Genomic DNA, 17,998 nt, shown 5'->3' on the forward strand with positions numbered 1-17,998 from the left:
GAGAGGCTGTGGCAGTTTGCTTTTGCCAGAGCTGAGTGGGAAAGGCAACACTCCTCTGTTCTCCCTCCAACGCCAGTGGCTCTAGGGCTGAACTGAGCTTGCAGCAGCTGCTTTAAGCTGAGGACCAAGGAGGAGGGGGGAGAAACTGGGACAATACAAATATAACTGAAAATTAGAATGGCAGTGGAATAATCAGAACTACCCCTGCCAAAACCGCACAGTTAGAGGGTACACAGGGGTGGGCATAGTTGGAGGACATGCAGGGGTTCCTAGGAAGAACAAATACCTCCCCAGACCTGTCTGTGTCATAGTGTTTGAGTAGTGCACTATGATTCTGGAAACCAGGATTCAAATCCCTGCTTAGCCATAGAAACCCACTGGGTGCCCTTGGGCAAGTTACTCTCTCTCAGCCTCAGAGGAAGGCAATGGCAAACCTCCTCTGAACAAATTTTGCAGGCCTGATGGCTAAGTTTTGTATCCCGGGATTGTCAGGAAGGTCGCATGGACTACCAAAAATGCCAAACCAAATTTACTTCTGCTTTTGAGAAACTGTTGTTTCATATTAAATGGTGTGGAGGGGCCTCAACTTATTTAAATTGCCACTCCTGGGGACTTCTGGAGAAATACGTTATCCTTTTTCTGAACAGAAGAAGGGCCGTTTGGCAAATCTGAATGGGCTGAAGACCAAAAAACAACAGCTTTTGCAGTTGACATGCAGTCTCAGGACTCAGTGTGGCCAACTTTTTCTCTCTTCCAAGGTTCCTCTGCTTTTTAAGACACATGGGAATAAGAAATGCAGCTGATGAAGCTTACCCTCCTGGGACATATCACCATGATGGCCAAACAGACAAACAAACCATGGCCTACTATTCTCACATGTCCTTGTTTGCACTCTTTTTAAAAAGTGTTAAAGGCAGCGTGAAATCTAGAGAGGAGCAAGAACTAGAAAGGGTTTTTTTCCCCTCTGAGAATGAAGTGTGGCAGAACAAAAGAATGGGATGCATGGACTTATCCTGAGGCCACAGGGAGAATTCAGCTGAGGAAGATGACAACTTGGAACGGAGTGCCTCTGTGCATACCAAGAATGCCTTTTTGTAATCATGGCCAAAGCACTTGGATAGAGAGCAGAGGGGGAGAGGAGGCATGGTTTTTATAGTAAGAGATGAACCTTGGCACCTTAGATGTTTACTTTTTAAATAAATAAATAGCAAGGACACCCTACACTAAAGAGTTTTCCTTTAAACTGTTTTTCAAAACCAGAAGTGGATTTTGGACATTTGGGGGGGGGGGGCTGGGGAGAGGGTCTATGTGACCCTTAGAGGTCCCCAGAAATAGCAAATAACCTCCCAGACCTGTGTGTGGTGTAGTGTTTGAGTAGTGGACTATGACTGTGGAGATCAGGGTTCAAAGCCCTGCTCCACCATGGAGCACTGGGTGACACTCTCTCAGCCTCAGAGGAAGGCAATGGCAAACCTCCTCTGAACAAATCGTGCCAAGAACACCTCACGATAGGGTTGCCATAAGTCAGAAACGACTTGAAGGCATACAACAACAACAAACTGTAATAAATTGTGCATCCCTGTTATAAACCAAAGCAAAACAGAGAGAACCATCCCTTTGAGGGACCAGAGAGTCCCAAAAGTGATGGATTTGATTATCCTCTGGCGCCGCCTTGTGTTGATATTTGGCATCACTCTCTCTTGATTTTTCGGCACCTCCTCCAGGAGAGGAGCAAAATAGCAACATTGTGGTTCAAGTTCTCCTCCCAAAGAATAGTTGGTGGCGAGCTTGTTTGGTTTCAAGGAAGTCTGGGCTGGAAGAGCCACACAGCTTTGATGAGATGACTCTTTATTATATTGCTTTGAAAACTAACACACTTTGAAAAATAATAATGTCCATGGTGTTTTGCAGTTGTTATCTGCACAGCCGTCCCGTTGCGTAAACTCTTGGAGATAGGTCCTATCTGAAGCTGCTAGGAGGCAGCGCATAACCCTGTGGCCAGTCAGTGTGCCAACTGAGAAGTTATTCAGGTAGAATCCAGATTGAATCTTTGTTGTTCACATGTATTCGGATGCATCCGATTAAGTTTGGGTGGGGGGCTGCCAATAAGCCCAATTAACCTGGGATAATTGACCTCAGGCATTTTTCTGAATTTTTCTAATAGGTTTGCATCATAAGCAGTGTGAATAACCAATGCAAATAGACCCAGGATAAACCAGGATAAAACTGCATGCCTTGGGCGTGTTTCGAATACATCCGCATCGCTGACTCCATCTTTATTTGAGTGCTGGCATGTATGAGCAACCAAACTAGCAGAGATGCACAGAGGTGCGGGTACAATTTTAAAAATAGCATGAACAAAACCTGGACGTGTGAATGAGATTATTTGTATTGTTGCGCTAAAAATACAATGTCTGAATAGTCCCTGAATCTGGGAGTGGGGTTGAGCCCGGCGACTGTTGCACAACCTGGCAAAACTGTTGCTTACAGAGGAATTATATGCAATGTCAGAAAAAATGCTTACACTTGTGAAAGCCTCATTTACAGTAGCATAAGGCTCCAGGAGGATTGTGGCCTTCCTGTCCCATTTTACAGATAGGGAAAAAAGAGGCACGCAGGACTTAACCAGAGGTCACTTGGTACATCTAAGACTGGACGGACTTTGAAACTCTTCAAGTTTACCTTCCCTTGGGTTTTTCTTTTCTGTTGGACTGTATCCAGATCAGTTAGTCGGGGCAAAAGGGGAAAGTCTCTCTGTGATTCACTTGGCATAACTAGGGAATAAAGTACATAGTATTGGGGGGAGGTGGAGGAAGTGTGAGAGTTAGCGGAGTATTTCTTTTAACATACTTGCAAGACATACCGATGCACGGCAGTAAATCCGCTGGGCCATTCATCCATGTTGCCGCATAAACATTGACACAGTTTGGTCGCTTTTTCTTTTCATTTAAAGGATCCTTTTATTATTTTAAAAATGCATGCATAACAGAAGGTCTTCCCAGCCTGCTTTCCCCCCTCAAACTACTAGCTGAGACCTTTCGGTGGTTTCACCTCAACGCAGCCAGGGAGGGCAGGAAAGGAAGGGTATGCAAATAAATAGTAGAAAATATTCAAAAACTAAATGGAAAAGAAAAGGAAGCTGATTGGAAGGGAAGGGAAGAGAGTTGGAATTGAGAAGCGTCCTTTTTTCGACTGCAGCTCTCAAAAAAGTCTAGGGGACTCTGGGAGTTGCAGTCCAAAAAGGGACCTTTCCCAAGCTCCACACGCTAAACAGCCCACACATTTGTGAAACATGCTATATATTTCTTAAAAATTACACACATTCACACACTGCTCAGTACTCCTCCCGCCCAAAATACATGTCGCCCCAACCACACATGCAAGCAAACCACAAACCAGTTTTCTAGGCATCTTCTTTCTCACACACACAAATAGTACTTCATGCACACTAAGGAAATAATATTTCCCAGGCACCCTCTGCACATGCTTGCTGTTGCTGTTAGACCTGCACGACTGTTAGGCTTCCACAGGGTGTGTGTATCCAGTGTGTATCCAGTAACCCGGGCCATTGTGATCACACAAAGCAAAATTAAGCCTGTGCGGTGGTGCAATTGTGTTTGTGTGTCTCTTGCTATGGGAAGAATAGCTTCCACACCACTGGTTTGAGCTTCTGTGATTCTCTTTGTCTCATTGCGCATACATAAAAACCCCATGACATTGCCGGACATACGGTGACAAGCAGGGTTAACTCATAACCAAGTGCAGCAGTGTGATCTAGTGGTTTGAGTGTTGGACTACGACTCTGGATTCAATTCCCCGCTCAGCCATGAAACCCACTGGCTGACCTTAGGCAAGTCACACTCTCTCATCCTCAGGGGAAGGCAATTGCAAACCTTCTCTGAACAAATTTTGCCAAGGAAACCCCAGGATAGGTTTGCCTTAAGGTTGCCATGAATTGGAAATGACTTGAAGGTGCACAGCAACAAGTGCAGCAATGCACCATTACGATGGGCACCACTTCATACACAATCACACACTTGCAGTGCTGTCCCCACACACTATTTCCCCCTTCCCATGTTTACATGTGCACACACATACATACAAAATATGTTCCATTCTGAACATGCACACTTTTATGCACAACCAAACTGAAATTCCCACACACAAGCACACACTTCTATAATAATAGGACCTGCCTAGTGTTTCCTTTTTTGAAAATATAACTAATATAATTGTCCCTTTTGTGGCGGCGAGGAAAGCAGACTTCTGAGATTTCCCAGAGTTGCGTTCTGGAGGCTTTCCGTGGGTGCAGTCTTCTCCTTTCTCCACTCCGAACCCTCTTGATCTTTCGATCTTTGGACTCTTGAAATGAACAAGAGCACTGGGTAACTTTGGAAAGATTTTTCTCCCTTCCTCTCTCCATCTTACACAAACGTTCACAAAAGAGAATTTGGTTGTGGGGTTTTTGGTGAAGCCGCATAAGGGGAAGGGGAGTGGGAAAAATTTAATTTGTTGATCTTTTTCTTCTTATTTTTTATTGACACAATCACAAGATTGTGATGGCTCCTTTTGGAAACAAACACACAACAAGGATCCATGAGGTCCGTCTTTTCGGCACCTCTCCTCTCTTCACTTTCATCCACAAAATGGGCCAGATCCTCCCACACAGAAGCTCAAGGGAACATTGTCCCCATCACAAAAATCCACCGTACTCGGGTTCCACTAAGCTATTTTGTCCGGACACACAAAGGCCAGAGATGTGGGGAGGCCAGGAAGGAATGCTGTGCGACGGTTGCTTAGCAAACGCAATACGCGCTTTCTCTCACAGATATTTCCACAAATTTCTACCCGGGGATGTTACACCACTGTTCTCTCCCTTCCCTTTACATTGTTCCCTCTGACTTTAAAAAAAGACATATGCAACAACCATTGCATTGAAAGGGCGACACAGCTGTGGGTGACCCAGAAAAGAAAAGCCACTTCTGAGTGCAAGATCATTTTTCTTCACGCACCATCTCTTCCATGCAAGGCGACAGAGGGAGTTGCGGTAACATGCAACAAATGTACCCTAGCAAATTTGCTGCATTGCTTCTTTTCTGAACAGAATTGCATATCTGTGCAACAAATGCACACTAGCACATTGGCCATGTTAACTCGCTTCTCTTCTGAATAAAATTGCATATTTGTGAGCAGGAAATAGTAGGTGGAATTAAAGGGATGGTAGGGATTGAGGGCATGGATCCATAACATCAGGTGGATTCTCAAATATGCAGACCTAGTCCAATGGATCTCACTGGATCTGGCTGTGCTGCCATTGCCCAGTGGGCCATTGCTGGGGAGCAAATGGAAGCATCCCAATCTTGAAACACCTCGCCGCACATTACCGAAAAATCTGAGAGATTTGGGCACGTCTACACCACAAATTCAGGCTGCATCCATATTGCAGAAATACAGTGCGTCTTTGGTATCAGCTGAGGTTCAGTTCCAGGATCCCCCATGGATACTATAATCAGTGGATGCTCAAATCCCACTACATACAATGCCACTGAAAGATCATGTTCCATATGTAAAATATGCAAAATCAAGGTTTGCTTTTTGGAATTTATATATTTTTAAAATATTTTCAAACCATGGATGCTTGAATCCATGCAGTTTGACACCTTTTTAACCACCATGGTTCTGTGCTATTAAATTCTGGGACTTGTAGTTAGTTGTGGTCCCAGAGCAATCTGACAGAGAAGACTAAATATCTCACAAAAGTACAAACCTCAGAATTCCATAGCATTGGGTCATGACAGTTAAAGCAGTACCAAACTGCATTATTTCTGCAGTGCAGATGCAACCTATGTCAGGATTAAGAGTCATTCCTTTTCCTTGGAGAATTAAGGGTCATTCTTTTCCCTTGGTAGCTGTTCTGAGATGGGCCTGAGTAAACCCTTACACGAGAGTTGGCAACTTGCATCTCTCCTTTGCTGGACAACAACTCCTAGAATCCTTCTGATAGCATATGGTAGCCATTTTGAGTGAGCAATTATAGAAGTTGCAGCCCACCCTCCCCAAAAAACCCTAATTATTTCCCAGTTTTGCTCCAGGGCTCCTTTCAGAATGCACTATCATAACAGTTTGATACCATTTTAATTGTCATTGCTGCATCCTACATATCAATGCTGGAAAGTATAGTTTACTGAAGCACTAGAGTGCTCTTGGAGAGAAAATAAAAGTACCTTCTGAAACTACAAATCCCACCATTCCACAGGACAGAGAGATGAGTGGTATCAAAATGTTATAATTCTATAATCTGAAAGGACCTCAGGTCTTCTGGGACTGCAGCTCCCATAATCCCTCACCATTGGCCCTGCTGGATAGGATAGATGGAGGATGTGGTTCGGCAACATGTGGAGAGCCACAAATTGCCCACCACTTCTCTAAAACAATCCTCCCCTCTTCCACCTGATAATTCCCAGGATTCTTTGGGGGGAGGAGCCATGACAGCTGTAAAACCTGAGATATGTTTGTAGGCCGGGTATTGGCCTCACTTAAAGGGCAAGAGCTCTTTTGCGCCACCTGGTGGGAGAAAAAGGGAATGCCTTTCCAAAAGCCTGCGCTCATGTCGCCCTCTGGTGGACCGAAAAGGAGAAACGCCTCCATTATCCTTCGTCCGCTAAGTTGGAGAAAGGTAAAGGGACATACAAAGTTCTACTCCTGCAGCCCATGGGGCCAGGAAGGGGGCACCGAGGGCCGCTCATAGGAAAAACTGGGCTAGTGAGGTAGGCTGAGGAGTCGGGGGCGCTGTCCCCTCATCGCAGGGCCCTCCCGCAGCATCTCCCAGCAGCTTCTGACACCGGGCTTTGTAGATGTCTCGCTCGTGGGCCACCCGGGCCATCTCGACCCGCAGGGACTCCAGCTGCTGGGCCAGCTGGGACTTCTCAGCTTCTAGGACGTGGCGCTGCTGGACCCGCTTGAAGCGGCAGGACTGGGCATAGCCACGGTTCTTGAGGGTGCGCCGCTTCTGCTTGAGGCGCTGCACCTCGTCCTTGCCGAAGCCACGGAGCTGCCGGTTGAGGTCCCGCACAGACATGGAAACCAGCTGAGCATCGGAGAAGCGGTCAGTGAGCAGTGGAGGAAGCTGGGAAAGATCGAGAAAGGAGGACAAGGGAGATGAATAAATAAATGAAATAATGTATGTGAATAGGAAGTTGGATATAAAAGCACCACTAGATATTATCAGCAAGGGCCCTTTCACACTGCTCAGTTATAGCGCTATGGTTCCACTTTAAGTGCGTTGTCCACATCTTATGAGATCATGGAGTTTGTAGTTTGGGAAGGCATTAGAGAATTTTAAATGTTGGTGGTTATTGTTGTTCTTATGTGCCTTCAAGTCATTTGTAACTTATGGAAACCTTAAGGCGAACCTGTTGTGAGGTTTTCCTGGAAAGTTTGTTCAGAGGGGGATTTGCCATTGCCATCCTTTGAGGCTGAGAGACTGTGACTTGCCCAAGGTCAACCGGTGGGTGTCATGGCTGAGCTGAGATTCAAACCCTGGTCTCCAGAGTCATAGACCAATGCTCAGACGACTACACCACACTGGCGCTCTTTTTAAAAATTTTGAATTTTTGAAATTCTCTAAGATTGAGGAGGCATTAGAAATTTTTCACTACTTCCTCCCTAAACTACAAATCCGACCATAGAATGGAGCCATAGCAGTTAAAGTGAAAGCAAAAGCACTATAATTGTGTGGTGTGAAAGGGCCCCATTTGCTCTGAAGACAATTCCTGGATATCTTTCACACTGCACCAACAACTTAAATTGCCATTGTTCCAGTTTATGGAATCCTGGGATGTTTAGCTTCATGAAGTATTTAGAGTCCCCTGACAGAGATCTCTAGTGGGTTGCAATTAAATATACAAATACCAGGATTACACGTCTGAAGTGGGATCAAAGTGCTATTGTCGTATAGTGTGAAAAGAAGCCAAGGTTGTGTGCAAAACTTTTGAAGATAGCACTGGCAGGGGGCTTATGGGAGATGTAGTCCAAGAAAACTTCATAGTGTCAGCTACAAGTGACCATGACACAAGAAGGCCACAGAAGCAACACGTTGTAGGCATTGTTTGAGGCAATAAGCATCTGGGGCCTTTGCCACAGAAACCGCTATCCATACTAGCTGTTTACAGCACTTTGATAGTGCTTTAAATGTCATGACTCCATCCTAGGGAATCTTGAGATTTGCAGTTTGGTGAGGTACTCAGAAGCCCCTCAGAGAGCTCAAATGTTGTTGTTCAGAGAAATGGGGTAGGGCCCCCCATTAAGCTACAAATCCTAGTATTCCACAAAATGAAGCCACAACAGTTAAAGTGCCATCAAACCACTATATTTCTGCAATAGGGCTAAAGCCCGAGAACTCGGAAAAGTCTCTTTGGGGGTGGAAGCTCTCAAAATCCACCATTAACTTCCAGACTCAACTTTCTTTTGCTTCTAGAAACAGATTTTTATGATCTTTGCCATCTTATGCAGCCCTTGTGATTAAAAGTCTATTTTCATCCCTATCCAAGACTTCCTCTTGCTTTCTAAACAAGTAGCGATTGACCTGGCTCCAGTCCGTTTTGGGAATCCCAGATATAGGCAAATATACTCTGTACATGCTCAAAGAGTTTTCATTTTCATTGCTCACACAGCTCGCAACACTGCACATGGATCCCAACCTTGGGTTTAGCTCAGGTACACAACTTTGACCTCAAAAATCTATCCCCCTAATCCCAAAGATTTAAGGGCAGGTGGTTTATTTAGCCACAGGGCACTTTGCATGGGCTCAGAAAGATTCGGCATAAAGTCATGTGCTCTGAAATCAGGTCTTCAAAACATAGCTTCATTTTGGGATCACGACTCCCAGAATCCCCAGCCAGCCTGAAACCTCTTCCTCTCCGCCTCATACATGCAATACTTTCCCCGCAATCTTTGCTCTTCACCTTACCTGCTGCTGATCTCCACCAAGCCCTTCTGTTGCTCCTACGAACCCCTGGAGTTGGGGGGTGGCTCTGCCACGAAGGCCCCCTTCCATCATGGGGACCCCCAAGAGAGCTTCCACGGCCTCATCCAACCCAGGCATGAGCTGGCCCTCGGGGTTGCCCCCTGCCGCGGCCAACGTCTGGTGGAGCGTGGCCATCCAGTACAGCTCTTCCAGGGTGGACTTGGGGTCCCCTCCGGCTTTATCAAAGGTGGGCGAAGGTGGCACTGAGCTGCAGGGGGTGGAATTCAAGGAGGAACTGCCTCCTGGCCTGGAGACCTCCTGTTTCACCTCAAACTTCAGCAAGTCAAAGTCGTCCAGGTAGTCCAGGGCAAGAGGGCCGGGGGTCAGGGCACTCATCCTGTACAGAGCAAAGAGAAAGAGAAGATTAGAGAAACAAAGCTGAGCTCCCCCCCCCCCCCCGCCCTGACTTTGGAGGATTGGAGATCTGATTAATGGATTATGTTCATGGCACAAAGAAAACAGCATCCTCTTCGTTATTGGTCGGGGATAAGGTTTGGGTCCCTTGAGCCTTCCTGTTTTCCCCCTTCTGTACAACTCATCCATGAAAGTCACACTCTCTCAGCCTCAGGGGAAGGCAATGGCAAACCTCCTCTGAACAGACCTTGCCAAGAAAACCTGAAGATAGGTTTGCGTTTTTTTGTTGTTGTGTGCCTTCAAGTCATTTCTGACTTACAGCGACCTCATCGTCGGGTTTTCTTGGCAAGATTTTTCAGAGAGGGATTGCCATTACCCTCTTCTGAGGTTGAGAGAGTGTGACTTGTCCCAGGTCCCCCAGTGGGTTTCATGGCTGAGCTGGGTCGGAAACAGTTTGAAGACACAAAACAACAACAAAATCCAACCAACACAATGCCTTATGGTCCTGCACATGGCATTAATGTGCTATGCAAATGACACGCATTACATCCTACATGAAGCTTCTGATCAAAGCATGATGACTAGGCTCTGGCAAAGCAATCATTCCCAAACTCTGATAGAGAAAACTGAAGCTGGATTGTTCCAGCCCACATTTTGAATTGCACCCAGATTTGCACCCAGAAGTTTGCACCCACATTTTGAATTGCACCCAGATTTGCACCCAGAAGTTGGCCAGAGGAGTTCTAATGCATCAGATGTATGGACCGGCAACGCATCCAACACCTCTCTGACACTCACACACAGATTTCTAGAGGCAGGACACAGGATCCCACCTCCGATACGCACATTACCCTGTAAAATCCCACCCAGATTGGTGTAGCAATTGGCTGCTCTGGTGAGTAGGCATGTAAATTTGCCAATTTTTTCCTCCTCACGTGCAAGGACATACAATGACCACCGTTTATTGAATATTTCAAAGCATTCTGGATAATCATTCTGCACATAAATGCATGTGGTTTTTTTTTCCTGCACAAAAAACATTTTCTATACAAAAAAACATTTATTTTCATGTGCAGAAAAAACAGCCACATATTTTTTTCGATGCAGAATAATCCTCAAAAGACAAGGAGAATATTATTTCCTCATTTTACACACACACACACATACACACACACACCACAGTTTTTGGAGACTTACATTTTTGGACCTCACCTTCCCAAAACCTCTAGCCAACACAACCAAGATTCTGGACTTTTTGGGTACACAAAAATGCAGCTTTTCCAAACTCTGCCCCACTCCTAGAGATTGTGCCCAAAGAACTGTTTCCTCTTCCTTCCCATTCTGTAGCCAAGTAATCTCTCTCTCTCTCTCTTGCACATACACAAACACACACATACACGCACATACACACTAAACACACACATACACACACAGAGGCATCACTGGTGCTGTAGGAGATGGAGATTGTACTTGTGGGCAGCAATCTCCCCAATTTACACTTCATCACAAACCTTTTGCTTTGTGATTCAAAATCAGTGCTCAAAGTTCTTACAGTTTGTCTGAACTTCTACCAGGCTTTAAGACAAGTAAAGCAATTTTCACTCCACACATTTTATGGCCAAAGCTGTTCTTCCTCCACTATGTCCATCTATGATACATTGCCAAAGGAGCGTTCTCATGTGGGTGCAAAAAACTTGTGAGATAAGGGTATCAAAAGGCTAAAAATATATTGTGCGCTTGGTTTGATCATCCCAGTGAAAGGCTTCCTCTCTTTCATTCATTTTTCTTCAGATGCACACATACAGTATATGCACACACACACACACACTTATGTGCCAAGCAGCACATCAGCTCGCACACTTAAGTTTCCTGTCCATATACAGTCCCTTGGCCTACCATCCTACTCACTGTGTCTTCGTCTTCCATGGTCATATCCTTATTCAAAAAATAAATAAAGGATTACTGAAGGCTGCAGCCCTTACACTTTCAGTGGTGAACCCCCAGGGACTTACTCCTGAGGAGAACTATTTCTAAAGTCTCTGTAAAGTTTGCCAAGCTGCTGGTTTCAGGCACGCATACATCTGAGTGCATACATGTAGGACTTAGGAGATGCATACATGTGGGTCCATTCCCTGCCTGCAATGCCCATACAGTCAAACTTCTCCTGTATCTGTCCAGTTCTTGGAAAAGTTTTAGTTTTCAACAAAACCTCCAGAATCCATCAGCTGGCTGGTGGATTATAGGAGTAGCAGTTAAAACAACAACAACACCTTTCCTAAACTATGCCATTTTAATGCTGTGACGGAAAAAACCCATTACACATGATAACCAAGACCTTTGCCCTGGCAGGTATCTTGGGGCATAAAACCTCCTTCGGTACCCACCTGTTTGTTTGGGGCTCCATCTAAATCTTCTTTTAAAAAAAAAAACCAGTACTTGGGGGTCCTGTAGTTTTCTCAGGCTAGTGTGCCCCTGGTACCAGGGGAGGGTGGCTGGCAGCTGCCAATCCCGGAGACCAGAGTGAGGCCACTGGGGTCCCATATAAAGCCCCAGGGCAGCTGAGCTCATTGGAATACATTAACAGCTAACCAATGAGGACCTTGGACTTAATGAGCATTGCAGGAGGAAAGAGGCAGGGATCTCCCCCCCCCCCATCCATGCTCAGGCCTCCTCTTCCTCCCCCCATAAGTGTGGGATGAGTAAGCCAAGGGTGTCCTCCCTCTCAGCCTTTGAAGGAGTCATTTCCTTCTGCTCTCCACTTCCTCCAAAGCCGAGCAGAAAGTGGGCACGCTTTGGTTTCACGTTCTAGCAGCCCAAGCTGTCTCAAAATGTTCTGCTACCCGAGGCAAAGGAACCAGACAGTGTTGCCCATCCTCCCCGTTCCATTCCAGATCCAAATTTCAACATTGGCTGTGTGCCCCGGTCTAACATAAGGAGGCACAAGTCAACAGGCTGCCTGGCATGCACATCTCTCCCCTTTGATGCTTTGATGCCCATACCTGCCACCCCCTGGCCTCTGCCCCCAGAAGCAGGCAACTCTTTTTGCCAAATGGTACAGGCCAGTTCCAAAACCAGACTACAATAGACCCTTGTTGTCCATGGGGTTTGGTTCCAGGACATTCTGTGGATACCGATTTTATAATTTTATATTTTGTATTTTGTAATTGTATTTAGTATTCCGTTGATATGGTCAGCTGACTAATCATTAAACTTGTTGTTGTTGGATACTGAAATACATAGATGCTCAAGTCCCGTTAAATACAGTGGCATAGGAGTTTATCACACAGGACGAATCCCATGCAGAAACAAAATTTAAACTGAAAATTTGCGAGTTGTTTTTCAGACGACGGTTAACCCAAACAGAAAGTTGGGGGGGAAAAACTCATTGGCAGGATGTTTTTCAGATGTTTACGTGAAAGAGAAATAATGTGAAAATAACCCGAAAGCGAAGTCGTCAAAACCAGCTCCTTCTTACTTTCGCTAAATTCTGAAAGTACAAAGGAGCTTTCTGTTCGGATTATTTTTGCATTATTTCTCTTTCATGGCAATGCATCTGATAAACAACACCCAGATTTTAAAATCCCGTTTCTGCATGGGATTTTGCCACGTCACCCTCTGTGTGATAAACTCCATAGTGACATTGTGTCCCTTATATAAAATGGCAAAAACAAGGCTTGCTTTTGGGAATTTATATTATTTTTGAATATTTTCAAGCTGTGGATACCTGAATCCATGGATAAAAAAACCATGGATAAGGAGGGACGACTCTTTATTCCCCGTTTGACAACAGAGATGGGCAACTGAGCAGGTCCTGGGGCCACTGGATGCCATAAGATACTCAAGGGCCTCCTGGACTATAGGAAAATCATTTTTTAAGTGGCTGGAAGTCCATTTCTAGTTCTCAAAATTGGCAATTCTTTGAGGTTACACAGTAGAGGAAGGCCATGCAATATTCACTCCAACTCTCACAATTTGGCAATCCTCTACCATCCCACTTTTTCAGCTGCTTTTAAAATGTCCCAGTTTCTCTCTTCTTCTCCCACATTCCCCTTTATCATCAGCTTACATAAATTCCTGCAAATGGGGTTCAAAATGCAAAGTTTGCACTAAATGAACTCAGCAGAGGCGAGAGAGGAGGAGAGGACGGATGATATGTTGCCATTCTCAGTAGATTCAGGCAAAAGCAAACTGCTGCAGCCTCTCCTTGCTTTTGTGTTCTTCCTCATTCACAACTTTTGCCATCTTGACCACATTCTGATGTTTCTTGGCCACATGTCTCCTGGTTTTCACTTGTGAGATGTTGGAGGATATGTTGTAACCTATTTGAAAAGTAAACAGTAGCACCTGAAGTTTTCAAGGACCAGCAATTTGCCCATTTTTTGGCCCCCCAAAAAAGGTGGGTTTAGGGATTCTGGAGTTGTTGATGGCTGCTAAAGCATCCTTAGGGGCTGGATTTCACCCACCCCACTCCTCCTAACTAAGGAATGTCTTTTTGATTGACGTTTGTTTGTTAATTATTGTTCCCCGTCTTGATCCGTGATGAAGGGGTGTGTGTTAAGGATCAATGGTTTTTAAAAACACAAATTCAGAACAGCCAAAGACCCATTTCTAGGGCTGTGGTCATGTGCCTTCAAGTCATTTCTGATTCGAACCCTGGCCTCCAATCATAGTCCAGCACTCAAACCACTACACCATGACTGAAAACCGGAGGGATGGAAACCATCCCTTTCATGGTTGTAGAGGATCATAAAGTTGGAAGGGACTCCCAAGGGCCATCCAATCCAACCCCCTTTTGCCACTCAGGAAGACACCATCAAGCCCTCCTGACAAATGGCCATCTGGCTTGTGTAGTAGAGGGAATTTCAGCAGGCATTGCTTTTTCCCTGATTGTGTTACAACAACTGCTAAAAGGTTCTTCTCTACACAACCTTTAAAAGTACAGGACCATCTCTGGTTTTCAATCTGGCAAACGAAGGGAGGCCAAAATAGCTGCAGAGGGGGCTTATTCCGTATCCATTAAGCCAAGGAAAATGGATGACCGCTCGCTGGGGCACCGTAAAAGTCACAGCTCAGGCACCCAGGGGGTGCGGACAGGAGGTAGACGTTGTCCGAATTCAGCCCCGTGGCCCCGTTGCCATGACTTCTATCCTGGCCTACCCCTTTCCTAATACCTAGCAATGGCCAGGACAAAAGGACCAAGCGGCGTTGCTAACCTTTTGTGACAAGGGATTCTCGGCCTATTCAGGGTGACGTCAACCTGTCATGCCAGGACCGGCCACCCCTGGCGTGACCTTCCCAGCTGACTGAAAAGGACAGGGGGGCACCCAGGCTCTTGCCAGGGTATAGCAGCTCTCTTTCTTGCTACTTTTTCCAAAGCCCTTCTGTCATTCCCCTGCATAGCTTTGGCACATATATACTGGATCCCACTTTCTATCTCTACTTTTCTTTCCCCTTTTACATTAATTCCTGTGGGTTAAACCACCATGAGAAAGCTAGCATGGTGTAGCGGTTTGAGCCTTCAACTATATGACTCTGAAAGCCAGGTTCAAATCCCAGCTTGGCCACTGGGTGACTTCGGGCAAGTCACACACTCTCAGCCTCAAAGGCAATGGCAAACTCCCTCTGAAGAAGCTTGCCAAGAAAACCCCATGATAGGTTTGACATGGGGTCTCCATAAGTCGGGAATGACTTGAAGGTACACAACACACACACACACACACACATTACATCAGAGCAGAGAATCGCTAGGAAGCAGACAAAAATTCAACAAGACAATTGCTTTTGCTGTAACAAGGTGGGTTTTGCCCATCGCCCACATACAGAGGCTGGTATTTTTATTATTAAACTTTTTATGGTCAAAAACATAAGTGTTCTTAACCATCCATACAGCATCACTTGACATTACATTACACTGACACTTACACAGAACAAAATACACACACTATAGCAAAATCAACCATATACGCTTGCACTTTAACTTCTTATTAGTGTAAATTGGATTTTTATATACAAATTATGATTAGTTTGGGCATATAAAAATCCACATAAGGAGGCTCTGTATGTGTGTTTGAGTGCAGATTTCCGCATTTTGATTCTGCCCAAAATTTCAGTTTGGGAATGTAACACCTCTCAAGAACCACCACTAGGAAACACAGCCTTGTCACAGAAGGAATGGTGGATAGAAATCCATGTCCCTCACGTCATTCCTGGCTCGGTTTGGGTGATTATTGCCAGGGCATTGCAACCGCTTCAGAGAAAAGGGAATAGACATCACGTTGCCTGTTGGATTTCTGTCAGTCATACAAACAAAGTACAATAACATCCAAAATCCACAAAACAGTGATCCCTTTATTGGCCAACCCAAATGCATGTTACAAGCCTTTGAAGCTCCACTGGATTCTTCATCAGCCAAAGATATTAAAAATCATACAAGTAGTTAAATTTATAAAAGAGCCCAGCAGGAAGAGAGGCAAGCTGGTCAAAGAGCTTAAACTCCAGCAAAAAAGGCTTTGTAGTTTTTACCAGAGTAGCTGAAAGTATCTGCGAGGGTGTGCATTGTCAAACATGTGGCCATCCTTCTGCTTCTCATGGATTTGTATGGCTGCACATTTAGAGGGAGGGAGAAAAGATGCAAATAGATGCAAATATTCCCAGAAAAATGAATACAAAAATTGATGCAAGTATGCAAAAATCTGCATCAATTGGAAAAATACATTTATGTGTAGACTAGCCCCTAGTCCAGTGATGGCAAACCTATAGCACATGTGCCAGAGGTGACACTCAGAGCTCTCTCTGTGGGCACATATGCTGTTGCCCCAGCGCACAGTTTGCCAGAGTTTGTTTCAGAAAACCAGAGACACATGGCACTTTGCAATAAATAAGTGGGTTTTGGGTTACAGTTTGGGCACTCGGCCTCTAAAAGGTTCACCATCACTGCTCCAACACTCAAACCACTACACCATGCTGGCTCTCTTAACAGAATCCATGTACAATTGGCCCTCCACATTTGATTATTTGTGGTTTTGATTAATATGTCCTCGGAATGTCTAGGTCCTTCAGCGCAACTCTACCAGAAGTTGACCATAGAGTTGTGCTGGAGTACCTAGAAGTTCCTAGAGAAGACACTTCTCTAGGCATTTGTTGGTCCTCCAGCATGATTCTATGATAAACCTCTGGCAGATATTGACCATGGAGTTGCACTGGAGGACCTGGAGATTCCTAGAGAGGTCTTCTGTCAGGTAGGTGAAAATAGTGTTTTTTGTATTTGTGTTTTTTCCACATTCGTGGGGGTCCTTCATCCCTAATGCCAGCGAATGTGGTGGACCCCACTGTACTCACATTGGGAATGCAGCTAGGTCACTATAAACTGATAAAACCTCATGTGTTTATTAAGGTTCAGTTTTATCAACTTAAGCAATATATTGTATGACATGACAGATAAGGAACCAGATCACAGCCCTATTTGCCCCTCACATGTCTGTAAATAAAACTGAGCCCGCTTCAGGATCTATTCTCCATTGAATTGGCCAACCTTTCAGTTCCTCCCTCCTCCAAAATATTGTGTCTCCCCCCGAAATTGTCTCGACCTTGTTGACCCACATTTCTCCCCGCACTTAATCTGGATGTGGGTGACACCTTTAATGGGTGCTCAGTCCAGCCAAACGGATTGCTCCAACCCCGAACCCATCCCAATGAACCCCCTGCCGTCATCCCAGCAAACAAACACACAGATTAGCCGGGTGGGGAGACTTTTAATGGGATCAGGGAAGTGGGCCAGAAGGGGAGATTTCTCCTGCTGGATCAGCCAGGGGTTAAACTTTTAACCTCAACAAAATCCATGGGTCCCCATATCCCACCCACCCTCCTTTCGGTAAAGAAGACCGGATTATCTCCCCCAGGGCTCTGGGGGTTAAACGGTCGGGCAGGGTGCCAGAAGGTTTGCCCAAAAAGAGGTGAATCTAATGCCCCCCTACAAAGTATGGCTGCTGCCATCTTGTCTGTCAAGGAATTATCTTCTTCTTCTACTACTACTACTACTACATCATCATCATCATCATCATTCCACTGCTTCCCCAAAATTGGGCCTGAAGACAGTTGTACTTGTACACAAGTACAAGAGAGTTCAAAATAGAAAGTCGATAGAATTAAACAAATCACAATATTGTAAAACTTGAAAATATAATTCCTAAAAAGTGAGTAAGCAGTTTAAAACTTAGTACAACGCGGCTAAAGGCACACTAAAGTCAGCAGAATTCAATGAATCACAATATTGTAAAGCTCTGAAACATAACTCCTAAAAAGATAAAAAGTGGTTAAAAACTAAGTACAATGCAACTAAAAGTGGTCTGTTTTGGGACAAATGAAAGAAAAAGGCAACACTGGTGGATAGCCTGCAGTATTTGGTCTAAATATCCTTAAGGCACCAGATACGACCCGATCTTGGAAGCCTTCAACTATAAAAGGAACTAAAAGGTACAGGTATTCTACAAATGAAGTTATCCCTTATTAATCTTCAATGCTGCTTGGAGATGCTAAGATAGAAAGTGGAATGGAATAAATATACAATGAACAAAATAAAATAGATATTCTTTATTTTTAATTCACATATAAATAGATACA

General features: G+C 44.9%; 1 protein-coding gene across 1 annotated transcript; it reads right to left on the reverse strand.

Moving 5' to 3' along the window:
- Positions 1-6,742: 6,742 nt before the first annotated feature.
- LOC149304225 (transcription factor MafA-like) lies at positions 6,743-11,783 on the reverse strand. Its single transcript, XM_089481039.1, has 3 exons — positions 11,764-11,783; positions 8,969-9,362; positions 6,743-7,126 (listed from the first exon to the last, which is right to left on the reverse strand). Exons 1-3 carry the CDS (start codon positions 11,781-11,783, stop codon positions 6,743-6,745), a joined length of 798 nt encoding a protein of 265 aa, XP_089337165.1.
- Between the last annotated feature and the right edge of the window lie 6,215 nt (positions 11,784-17,998).

Source organism: Sceloporus occidentalis, unplaced genomic scaffold, assembly GCF_023333645.1.
Source record: "Sceloporus occidentalis isolate IW3139 unplaced genomic scaffold, rSceOcc1.0.p SCAF_14, whole genome shotgun sequence".
In the NCBI taxonomy this organism is placed as follows: domain Eukaryota; kingdom Metazoa; phylum Chordata; class Lepidosauria; order Squamata; family Phrynosomatidae; genus Sceloporus; species Sceloporus occidentalis.